Raw genomic sequence first — 12,779 nt, forward strand, 5'->3', positions numbered from 1 at the left:
TTATTGATTCTATGGTTCCATGAAATGCATGCCTCATATAAAATAATATTAATTTGACCAGTATTGATTATAAAGCACCAGAAAAATGTTTGTTGTATTTAAGGCAACAATTTGTCATTGTTTTTCATTTGTTTATACTGACAAGCAACTCATAGACATTTGAGGGGTGGCCCTGGGGCAGGGGCCAGTCAGATTCTGGAGCTGGCCACCCCTCGGATCCGGCCATGCCCTGCTGAAGATGCAAAAACAGGGACACAACGATGATTTTTACTGCACTGTACAGCTTTTAAGTTCTAGTATTTTAAGTAAAATAAGGAAAATCTTACACATATGTACAACTGCTTTACAGTATGTTACAAGCCATTAAATGTTTACACAGGGCTTAATGTTTAAATAGTAAAAAAGTGTTGCCATATACAGCACTGTATACTGATAAAAGAATGGAGAGATGACTGCAGGCAGAAAATATGTGATGTTAGTACTTTCTGATTTTCATCAAAATCCGTTTAACATCTTAAAAGGAAATGACTCATGAAGCGTGCAGCCTCTTCACTTCCTGTTGATGAGAAACTCCAGGTTGCTATAGCAGTGGAAAACAACCTCCAACAACAAACAAATTACAAGTTGTCAAGGAAATTGCACCTTACCACACTGTTTATTTGTTTGACCTTTCTTTTACTACTAAATACTTGAGCCTGCGCCAGGGCCCAGCATTAAACAAGCTTTAATGACAATGGTTTACTGTAGCACAGTGGGTTTAAATAGCTGTTTAATTTGTACAGTCTGACTGGTTTTCACAGGATTCTTTTTATCAAATTGCCAGTGTTTTCCTCTAGATGATGCCAAATTTGGGCTTTCCTTCCTTGACAGTTCCCATGAAGATCCAAATGCTTGACCCGTACTTACCCCGAGCAACAGTGTTTGTACTGTACATGCATCTGTTTGTTTTGATTGAGAGGCCACAGCAGAAAGAAATCCAAAGCAAACACGGTTTGAACTGGTCTGCCATCTCTGGCTTTTGCACAGAATCTCTGCATATTTAGGTGACACTTTTCAACCATGGGAAGAAAAAAAAACAACCTGGCTACAAACTTATGACTAATCAAAATACAGGACACGCTCTCCACTCTTTTTAGAATCGTGCTCAAGACAAAAGGTCAAGTTTATTTCTGCAGCGCCTTTCAACAACAAGGCAAAGTGCTTTACAAAGACTTGACCCACTCATGAAATCAAACCGTTTAAGAACATTTGTGGCCGACAATTTCCTTTAGTACCCATGTAATATAGCCACATTCTGTAAATACACCCTCGACACGACTTTTCATTTTTAGTGGTGTAGTCTGGCATTTCTGCCATCACTTTAAATTGCCTTCACATGCAGAAGACATTTATACAAAAAGGATGCGTGCACATCATCCAGAGTAATTATCTCATAACAGCTTTACTGTCTAATCTCTACAGTGTATCAGAGCCAATGCAAACCAAACATTTCTTACTGTCCCTGCTGCACATTATGTTCAGCTGTTGAAGCATTGACTTCTATCATGAAGCAGTAGTCACAGAAAACAGCAAACATTTCTCAAAGAAACAATGCGAGGATTAAAAAAAAAAGAAGCTAGCACTGAATAAAACAGATCAAACATGAGAATAAAGGTTTCCTGGTTATATTCAGGACACCAGCATTCACTCATCCCTTACGGTCACTGTATCAGGAAGCCAAGGTCACGTTGGACATCCCACTCTCTGCAGCAGCAACGGGTAAGTACCGTATGTTCAGACAAGTGAAGAGAAAAACAACAAGAGGAAAGAGATGGAACGGCTCCAAGATGATGTGATGCAAGACATATTACTCCACAAACGTGTCAGTGAGAGGTGATGGCGCCAGGGCAGTTGATGAAAATCTTTATGAAAGCGTACAGTGTTGTGGTATGGACTTCATCAAAACTACACATGCAATTTGTGTCGCACTTATCCTATCCTCTAAAAAAGAGAGCGGCACAGGAAAGCACTCCCTTTGACATGCACTCATAAGGATCATTTCAGGTTGGATGTCACCTTTGTGATATTTCAGCACATCACATTTACTTTATACTGCCACGGATCATTACAGTGTTCAGGAAGAAAGTTTTACTTTTCTTATTAAATGGGTATCACTGACAACAGCTGCCTACAGTACAGAACCAATCAGGACTTTTACCACTGATGAGAGGATAAATAATCAGTCCAGTAACTACAACAGAGAGCAGATGCTTCAGTGTTTTCCTGTTCTCAGATCACAGGAACCTTACAGTATGTGTAGCATGAGGTAATGGGAGCTGAGATAAAAAAGCACCAACAGTGATTCTGGAAAAATGTGGGTCAGCAAGGCTGTACTCGGATAATGCTGAAATTGAAATACAATGCAAAGCAAATGCAAAACACCAGTCACAGACGTCACATGTAAGCAAGCATTTGCAGATAAACAAAATTTCCTCAAGCGCTGTGTTCAAAATGAAAACAGTAAAGCTGGGATCCAGAACACCTGACAGACATTAAAACGCTCCATAGCACTAAGGAAACAAGTCAGGTCTGATCTCAGCTTTCTTGCCTTTCACCCATGTGATCCACTGTTAACAGAAAAATGCTCATTATAGCCACCTTAACATCATTTAACTGTTCAAGTATAGTTTCTAGAAAGGTCTGAATGCTTTGGCACCATTTTAACTGCAGAATATAAACTTCCTTTAGACTCCTAACCCCCCCAAATTCCCAGAATAATACCAAGGACATGACCTCAGTGACGCCACAGCCATGGTCACTTCAGCCAATTCTCCCAACAGAAGCAGCTCTTACAAATTAGACACAGATACAGATGCAGAGAACAATGTATTGTAAGCAAGAGGCAAAAACAGACTTACTCTTAGTCCAGGCAACCCAAACTGGACATGGATAAAGGGAGACGAGGTTGGAACATATAGATGTCGAAGGCCAGGCCTGGCAGACAAGTAATTCCAAAAACAACAGAAGTCCAGGGGGGAAATTCAAAGTCCAAAAAAGAGGTTGAATCCAAAACAAATCAAACAAAACATGAACATAAACAGTTAGATATGGCTGGAACACTTTGGCTTGGAAGGCACATGAGGCAATCTGTCAGAAGACTGAGGGATTCAGGCCTGATTGGGGAATAGGAAACAGGTGTGCAGGTGAGCAGAGTCTGTTGACAGGGGGCAGCGGGAAAGTCCTGAGACATCTGGAGGCTGGGTGAAGAATGCCATGGAAGCATTATTGGGCCTTCAGGGAACAGGCCCACGGGCCTGAGAGGTCAGGGAGCTGGACCTGAGCTTCTGTATTAGGTAACAGTTAATATTTCTTGTTTGAAAGACTACAAATAGATGCAAAACAACCACAAGCAGACTCAAAACAGTAACAAAGGCTAAGAGACACTGAACTATTAAATTAAGATGCAAAACTACCAAAAATAGGCAGAAAGCAATCCCAAAGAGATATAAGACTACCATAAAGAGATGTAGAGCAACTCCTAAGACAAAAAAATGATTGCTCATGCTATATGGAAAGGGTGCAAGGCAGTTTATGAAAATGATTGGAAAATAACAACCTAAAGAGGTGAAGAAAGAGAGCATATCAGAGTTAGGCAGGGATTGTGACATACTGTGTATTTCCCTGCTGTAGAGTACTGTATGCATGCTGTTCACACTGTGGTAGTACTTTGTGTGCATCACTGCGCTTGATTAGTGATGCAGAATACAAACCCTCCATGCTAATCTTGTTTAATTTAAGGGAAGAGGACCGATCACTGCAAGATTACAAGGCAGTAAGAGAGACATCAGGGGAACATCAACCTCACGGGCTCAGGCTGTGGAGGCGTGACCCTTCGCTACCTGGGTGGCTGGGAGAGATGGGCTCAGTGATTTATCTGTGGACAGCAGAGCTTCTGCCTGGCATCCCAGATTTAATAGAGACCACCCCATGAAGAAAATTAAAAGGCAAACCTCTCATTCCAAGGGCTTTGAGAGTCCCTCAGTCAGCAAATGCAGCAGGTAAATCTACCACTGTGAGCCAGGTCTGGAAAGAACATATCATTATCCTGTTAAATTCAGCGTTAACAGGTTAGACTTGTTTTGTCCTTTTCTTTTTGCTTTGGCATACTGCCTACTGCCATTCATGCAAATTAACATGTTCGATAAGACACTCCACGTTGGCTACTTCGCACCAGTTGTTATGAGGTTATAGTGAGTGTTTATTGTGACTTAACCTTCATCCAACTTCAATCAAAGAAGTACTTGAGGTTTGTGTTTTTGGCATCTGTTTTTGTTTGGTTGCCATGGAGATTTCATTAAAAGGATCCCCAAAGGGTTTGTTATCTCTGAGAAGTCACTCAACTGCAGTAGGAGACAGACAAACACTCCTTACTCTAAAGGTGCAACATGTGATAACACCACATAAAAGTGTCAACTCACACACACACACACACACACACACCACACACACACACACACACACACACACACACACACACACACACACACACAGATTTCCAACCCTGCTGTTCAGGTCAAAACTCGGCCTGGAGTCAGGAGAGGTCTGCTTGTATTGTAACGTTTACACCCAGAACTCTGTGAGCTCAAAGTCAAAGCAGTGGCCAAGCCAAACAGATGTGCAACATCATCATCATCATCATCATCATCATCTCCTTCATGCTGCAATCTGCATTCCTACCACCTAGTGCTGTTTCAACCATTCAACAGAAAGTTTTAGATAACTTTTTCCATTTCCATTTCAACCTATGGCCTAACTAAACAATTAAACCTGGATGGGAGGAGAGAAGAAGCAGCACTTGCCCATCCACCATCAACACCACCCCCAGCTTCCCTGAATAAATCAAGATTAAAACAAACATAGGGAGTACTATAAATGTGCATAATGTAATCGACTGTAACTACATGGATAGTAGACTTCCAGTGGCGATTTCAAAAGGCAGAACAAAAATTGCTGCCAGCTGTGTTGAGTCACCCTGACTTGGATTATTCATTAGTTGGGTTATCTTACTGTCCAGCACTGAGTGAGACTGGTGGAGTCACATATCAAGTAGATTGTGACAGAGGGGAGGCCCCTTTACTCATGTTCATGCACGTCACACCAGAAAATAAATAATGAAGGAGCGGAACTGAGCAGCAGCCCGCCAACTTGACCTCCTTCAATCTATGGTTTAATTTATGAGTATTAATTTTCAATATTCTATAATCAGCGGTGATTCAGAAGGGCACACTGTAACTTCCATAATCTGAGCGGTGAATACAAGGAAGAATGGACATCTACACTTTGTGCATTTTAAAAGCATGTTTCATTTTGGTATTCAAGGAAACATCCCTTAAGGTGGAACCTGAATTCTGAGACTTCATGTTCATGTATGATATAGTGCTTATGCTGAATCATATAATATTCACCCAGTTCTGCACCAACTCTCTCTGATGAACTCTTGCAAGGTGTGAAATAGTTGTCAAAAGGAAACTGGACCTGAACAGGAACATTTGTATAAAGCATTAATAATTCAGTGTTTGTTCCACCTAGACATTGTGTAGACTACAAATGACTCCCACTAATTACCTGATTACATATTAGGCCCAGGTGATGACTTGCAGCCTCTAAACTTAGGTCACAGTGATGAAACAAGACTTAAAACTTATCCCTTTGGAGATTAGGAATAACATAAAAACTACAAAAAGGCAAGGCGTTAAGTGCAGCAGCCATCTTTTAAGCTGCACACACACACGCACAGACTCAACGCAAGCCTCTCCCACTGAGAGAGAGAATTTAAAAAAACAAAAAAGTTTCAGCTGAGCTATTTCCTCGGCGCTATAAATGCAGGAGGGAGCGCACATCTGCACCCCAGAACGAGGCGTGGTCAGGCAGAGCTAACAGGTGGACGGTCGGCACAGCTGCACACGCACTTCACCCGCAACTTCAGCCGCAACTTCACCCGTAGGGCTCCTGCGCTGTTTTCTCTCCAGTAGATTAACAAACACAGCGGCAACAAAATGCCAAAGTGCCCCAAGTGCCAGAAGGAAGTTTACTTCGGTAAGGCTGATTTTGATTTTCCACCAAATAGAAATAGACTATATAGTGTTTTTGCACAAGAGTATTTCCTGGTTAATGAAATTTTGGGCTTTTCGATACAAATGAGGAAACAGGAAGCTGAACTTAACGGAGTGACTGACAAGCACATGACATGAGGCATGTTCAGGTTCAGTATTATAAGCATAAATTGTAACTGTCAAGAACTGACTTATTTGTGAGTACAGTAGTATTTTTTTTTAGTGAGTTCTACACTTAAGTACAAGGTGCATTCAAAATGTTATTCAAGTACAAAAATATGATCAGTTAAATGTATTTATCCTACAGTAAAGAACAAGTAAAGCTCAGTAGTGGGTTGAAGTGGAGTTCATTTTAACAACTGCATCATGATATTTTTCTATGATGTGTATGTAGAATCATAGTTCACAAAGTATTCAGTAAATATGGCTGCGAAATAAATGGAGTGCAGTAAAAAGTAGACAGGTAGCAGCAAATTAAAAATAGAAGAGCAAGTACATCAAAAGAATAATACTCCAAAAATATAATAACATGATACTTACAGGAGCCGTTCAGGCATTCTGCATAATGAGTACATTTACTTTTGGAACTTTAAGTACTCCTATGTATAATTTTGAATGCAGGACTTAAACCTGTGATGGGGTATATTTACATAAAGGTCTGCTACTTCTACTAAAGTAAAATGATGTGACTGTTTCTTCCACCACTTGTTATTATAAATATATTAACAGCTGTACAAAAGCTTTCTTTCAAGGAGGAGCTCGAACCATTCTATGTACTAGTATCACATATAATCATGACGTTTTAATAGCCAAGGTTTTGCATGTAAATTTTAATCTGAAAGGCAAATACAGCTGTGATTGCAGGGCAAATCATACTTCACTCTGAAGTGTAGTATAAGTAGAAAGCAGCAGAAAATGAAAGTGCTCAAGTAAAGTACAGTACTTAAGTTACAGTTACTTTGCATTGCTGGAGTTTTATCACTGTTCCCTTTCTTCTGCTGTTGATGCAGCATCCTAGCTGTTTATATTTGCCTGTACTTACTTATGCATCTTGCAGATAATGCCTGGCAGGCTCTCCAAACATTTTTCTTAATAGGTTACTTAGGAGTTTATGGTCCAGTGCCTTACAGAAATGGATTTGTCCTAGATAACTGATGGAGCAGAAGGAGCAGGTTTCAGTAGCTCTGTTTCATGAAGATACCCTCAAAGCAGGGACCAATTACTGCATTCAGGGAGGAAAGGGACAGCTCCATTTTATTTTTGTCTTAATTCACTTACCACATTGTTTCCAGAGCAAACCGTTTCCAAAGAGACACACAGAGGCCAAGGCCAGTACAAAATCCAAAGCCAAGTCTTGACCGTATGACTATAGGAAGCTGTTCTTTCCATTCTTTCTTTTCATGGATAAACTTTCTCCTTCTGGCCAAAACTAGCAAACTAATTTGTTCCAATCAGAACAAGCTGACTAATCGTTTACATTTCCATACAGGAAGAGAAAAAATGCACTGTTATGAAATATAACAGGGACAAGTCACCTGAATGAAAGTTTGTATTCTTTTTGTGGTTGCACACTCTTGTTATTGTCCAGCATCAAACCTCCTCTACTTCACTCCACAGTCTGTGGTCATCTCTATTTCCTCCATCGCCCTCCCTTCTTTCTTTGTCTCTATTGCTGGTCATCTGTCTTAATCTTGCTCTCACATGGAAACAATCAGGCTACCGCTGTTTGCCTGACTGCTGCAGGGGGGAATCTGGTTAAGTTCCCAAAAAAAGAGGATCATGTTTTCTGCCACAGCACCACTGACTTAAAAAAAAAAAGTGTTGGAAATGTTACTTGTGCAGAGATTTAGTTTAAAGGTAGCAACAGAAACAATGCCTTGCAAACTGATGGAGAAACCACAAACAGGCTTTTCCTGCATTTATCGAGTTTTTCATATCTCAAAACCTCAGAGTCTTCGACCTTAAAAGAACAGTCTGACATTTAGGAAATACGACTATTTGCTTTCTTTGGCAGAGTTAGTGGAGAAGATACCATTCTCATCTCTTTCACGGGTGGATTCCTGACCAGGCGTAACAGACACACACCCACCCAGAGGCACTGGAGGTGGTGGGAGGCAAATTTTGCGGCCTTTATACAGAGTCCTGCCGTCTCCAGTGTTTTTGCTAAGCTAAGGTTGACAGGCTACAGGTTGTAGGTTTATATTTAACATAGAGACAATTTCCTCATCTGACTCTTCACAAGAAAGTGCATAAGTACATTATTTCCCCCAGAATGCCAAACTATTTCTTTAAGTAGTGAGATTTAGAGGTGCTAGGTTGTGTTTCTTCTGGACGGCACCAGGCTAGCTATGCTAGCCATCTGCTCATGGTAGCGTTGTATTTACATACTTTACTCGTGGACATGTAAATTATATCAGTATTCTCCTCTTTCTATCCCAAACTGATCATATTCCTTGAGATATACAGTTATAGCAACTAGCTGATTGTGTATATTGGACTGCCGCCATAAAGCTCCAGTCAGTGTGAGTTGATGCCAAGAGACGACTGGATTACTCTACTTGTCTGTCTCACCCTATTTGTTTTCATGTCATCAGCTAAAATAAATATGCTTATGGACACAGGTACTGTAGGTTTTATCAGTCAAAAGTTAAACAAAACACACAGGCATGTTTGCATCTAATCAGGGTGGAACTAACTGAGACTCCCTTGCATTACTGCTTCCACAGCTCGCTGTTTGCTCATTCCACAGGATTGTTATTTGCAGTGAAGTACAGTAATTATTTAGAGTTAGACTTGCGTTCCAACTCCTGCCATACTTTGCTGAAATGTTTTCATGAAGCTTGCCTAAGAGCCTGGACCCGCCCTGGAGTACTTTCTTTGTTTCCATTGCACAATCTCATGCCACATCAGGCTATTTTTAACAAGGAAGTATCATATCCTACTTTTGTGGGATTGTTTGGAGGCCAGTGGCATCATCAAAAGCGAGAGTTTTTTGCATTTGTTCAGTCATCACTTGTCCTTCCTGACTTCTTATGCTTTTAGGACATTAGCAGATGTTAAACAGGTTTTGTGCTCCTTAGGCCTCAACTTGTAATAACACGTCTCCATTTTGAGTATTTCCTGTGCTTGGTCTCGAAGGTTTCTCTCTCTGACCTAAGTAGCTTTGCAGACTCTTAGTCTCTCTTGTAACCATGTGACAAGTCTCAAAAGTCATGTAAACCCTTGTCCATCTCCACCAGTAAAGATTTATGTTCCTACCCACTTTTACAGTCTTCCAGACAAGTGTTTGTGCAGATCATCCATGCAGATAAAGACGGTCTCTATCAGAGGTTATGAGACAGGAGGAGGACAGATTCCTCAGGGGCACCCTGTCCTCCTTTTCCCTTTATAGCACCATACCCAAACTATGTTCTCACATCTATCTACAGTGTACATTTTGTTGTTCTGAAACTATTTTATTGGGCATTGTCTGCAGACAACAGTAAGTCTCTTCCTGTTGGAGGTTTGAGGCTGTGGTTATTAATTTTGTCTTTTGATGTGTTTGGCAGCGGAGAAGGTGACATCGCTGGGCAAGGACTGGCACAGGCCCTGTCTGAAGTGTGAGAAGTGCAACAAGACGCTGTCAGCAGGCTCCCATGCAGAGGTGAGGCTCCAATATTATTAAAAACAAACAGAGAATCAAAAGGTCCACATAGTGACTGTTTGTGAGCTTTTGCCTTCCTGCCATGATACTGTAGATGTTGCCAGTATAGGGATTTTATGTGTATGCTGTCTTAAAAGTGAAGCAAAATGGTGTTTTAATTAAGCGAACAGAGACAACGTGTCATGCTGGGGGAAGATTTTCCACAACATGCATCACCTAAATATATTGAAATGTTTTCTATTATAACCTTATAGCCAGCTCTCTGTCTTACAGCATGATGGTAAGCCATACTGTAACAAACCCTGCTACGCAGCAATGTTTGGGCCTAAAGGTAAGCATCTTCTCATCTACTCTTTTTTATATTATCATCCTATTACTGTAAAATAACAAGCCAAAGTGACTCTGATACCATGAAGACTCCGTCACCTGTGTGAGGAATCTGTTCTGTACATGATTGCGTTGAGGCTGGAAATGGTCCACTTGAAACCTAATTTCTAATGTAAATGTCCTCTCAGGGTTTGGACACGGTGGAACCGAGAGCCACACGTACAAATAGACAGGTATCGTGCCCATTCATCAACTCATTTGCTTTGTTTGTCTCATTGATTTTCATGAGATTTGTTTAAGTCAAACAGACTCTAAGCTAATCCATCCTTTGCATCGTGTGACGTGTTTTCTCTGCTTCATCGTCAGGTTCAGGGTCACACCCCCCCCAAGAAAAATGTTGCCTGGAAACTAGACTGAAGAAGTCCCAGTGAAAACCAGCAAACAACGTGTGAAACATTTTGTATGCCCGTGTTTTTATTTTAGGTTATTTGGTCTCTGTTTTCTCAAGGTGATTGTGCATTCCCATGATATAGTAAAGAAGTGGTTGTCCTCTTGTCTCCTCCTGTTCTTGACGTGGACTTTCTGATTAAACACTTTTTAAAAGTTTGTGTCATTGTTATTTTGTCTATATTCTCCCTGCACAGTCTCTTTTGTTTGCTAATGTGTCTTGTCTCAGCTTTTTCTAACAAATTTAAAACAGAACATGATGTTAACTCATAAAAACATCTGACAGGAAGGGTCACAGTTCATATTTGATACTGGAAAAAGTATCAAGACTAAATAACAATTCCCATCTGTGGATGGAGTTTGCTCAGTTCTCACTACTTGTAGATGCTCAAATTTCATTTTTTCCTGAACATTTTAAGGAATTTCTTCTTCTTGGTTTGTGAATTGAGACTGAAAGATTCACTGTAGTCCAACAGGGTACAACTACAAAGTGAAAGCTCCAGAACAGTTACTAAATGGATCTAGTTGTGTTGTTTTCTCACAGTGTTGGTAGTGAATTACAGCTTCACTCTGCTCATGCTGGTGCATTGTGGGTAGCAGCTGGAATCTCTGCAGAACTACCAAATGCTTTCTTCTGTGCCCTGTTGCCAAACGTTTGCCTTGCACGGCCGCTCTGGCTGTCCGTGAATCACGTAGCAGCTGCCACCTCCGCCATGGCAGCCAGACAGTTGCTATGGCAACGAACACACAAGCCCCAACAAACAGGCAGCACGCCACATCCATCTGACTGTCACACTTTTCTCAGCAACAAAGACACTCAGTGTCACAGGAAAGGCTCGACCAAGGCCACAGACACTGAGCAGGCTGAAGAAAACATGCAGAGGCCGCCAAGCAACACATTTCTATGTGTTTTGACATTTTTTCATTATTATTGTGTAGGTGCAGTTTAATTCATTTAAATGGCACTGTGGGTCAGGCAGGCTATCACTTTGGCCCAGATTTAAAAGAAAAAAAATCCCAATTGCTTTCTGTCTGGCACCAGCCTGATGTTCACGTCTGTGGTTTTTAGTGAAATATCTCTAAATCTTCTGAATGGGTTGCTATGAAATTTGGCCTGCAGCATATATCTACATCATGATAAACATGCCTGCTTCACATCAGCGTCTTAGCCTGTTGATGTTAGCATTTAATTGAAAGCACAGCCTTAGAGCCACTAGAACGGCGTAGACTCTCTGTCTTGTTTCAATTTTACAGCCAAAGTAAACAAATTAAACTCTGATCAAATACGTCACCAGTAGTTTTGGCAAATGATGTATTTGATTAACAAATACATGGTTTAACAAAAATAGGGAGTCTGTTGTGGCGGACATGAAAAATATAGCAGTGAGTGAGAGAGAAATATTCCACATAGCCTCATGTCCACATGAGAGAAGGCTAAAATAAAGTGAACTTTTAAAGGGTTCATTTTTCCTGTGTCTGAACACTCACTGTTTTGTCATGGTCTGTTGAAGTGTGTTCAGATTTGTTCTCTGATAATAATAGTTCTCATTTTGTTATGCAAACATCTTCGTATCACTCGGCTTTGTGCACAGGAAGTACTGCGCCTTGGTAGTCACAGAGATGCATCCAGATGTTTGAGTAAAACCTGTAGCATTAGTTCACAGTGTGATGGTGAACCAGATAAGAGGTTCTAGTGCTTGAAATGTGACCATTATTGCAGTTAGCACATTGGAAATGCACGAGAATTATCAGTTACAGTAAATACAAAAAAAGAAGTGAAGAAGAAATCAAACATATCCGTCCATTATCTATACTCATCCCAACTGACACTGGGTGAGAGGTCACCAGTCTATCACAGGGTGGACACGTAGACAAACAACCCCATACACTCACATTCACGCCTAAGGGCAATTTAATATCGCCAGTCAACCTAAGCTACATGTCTGTGGGAGGAAGCCAGAGTACCTGGAGAGAACCCACACAGGCAGAGGGAGAACATGCCCAGGCTCGGACCCGGAACTGAGGCAACAGCACTAACCACCGCGCCGCAGTGCTGCCTGAAGACACCAAATATATTTCTGGCTCCAAATTGTCTCACAGCACATACTTAATTCATGATGCTGAGGCCTAATCTATTACAACTTCCTGATCATAATGTAGGAAGCAAGCACAGTCATAAGGCACTTATGTTGACTTACGCTGCACTTAAAGTGTTACCAGTTTTCTTTTTTTTTTCTGTTGAGCAGAAGAAGAAGAAAGCTACAGTATTT

The 12,779-nt window shown here is 40.9% G+C and overlaps 1 protein-coding gene across 1 annotated transcript; it reads left to right on the forward strand.

Annotated features, from left to right (window-relative positions):
* The first annotated feature begins 5,829 nt into the window (after positions 1-5,829).
* Positions 5,830-10,670, forward strand: crip1 (cysteine-rich protein 1). Its single transcript, XM_020608055.1, has 5 exons — positions 5,830-6,075; positions 9,641-9,735; positions 10,009-10,066; positions 10,251-10,295; positions 10,429-10,670. Exons 1-4 carry the CDS (start codon positions 6,036-6,038, stop codon positions 10,289-10,291), a joined length of 234 nt encoding a protein of 77 aa, XP_020463711.1. The 5' UTR covers positions 5,830-6,035; the 3' UTR covers positions 10,292-10,295; positions 10,429-10,670.
* The last annotated feature ends 2,109 nt before the right edge of the window (positions 10,671-12,779 follow it).

This window comes from Monopterus albus, unplaced genomic scaffold (assembly GCF_001952655.1).
Source record: "Monopterus albus unplaced genomic scaffold, M_albus_1.0 scaffold90.1, whole genome shotgun sequence".
In the NCBI taxonomy this organism is placed as follows: Eukaryota; Metazoa; Chordata; class Actinopteri; order Synbranchiformes; family Synbranchidae; genus Monopterus; species Monopterus albus.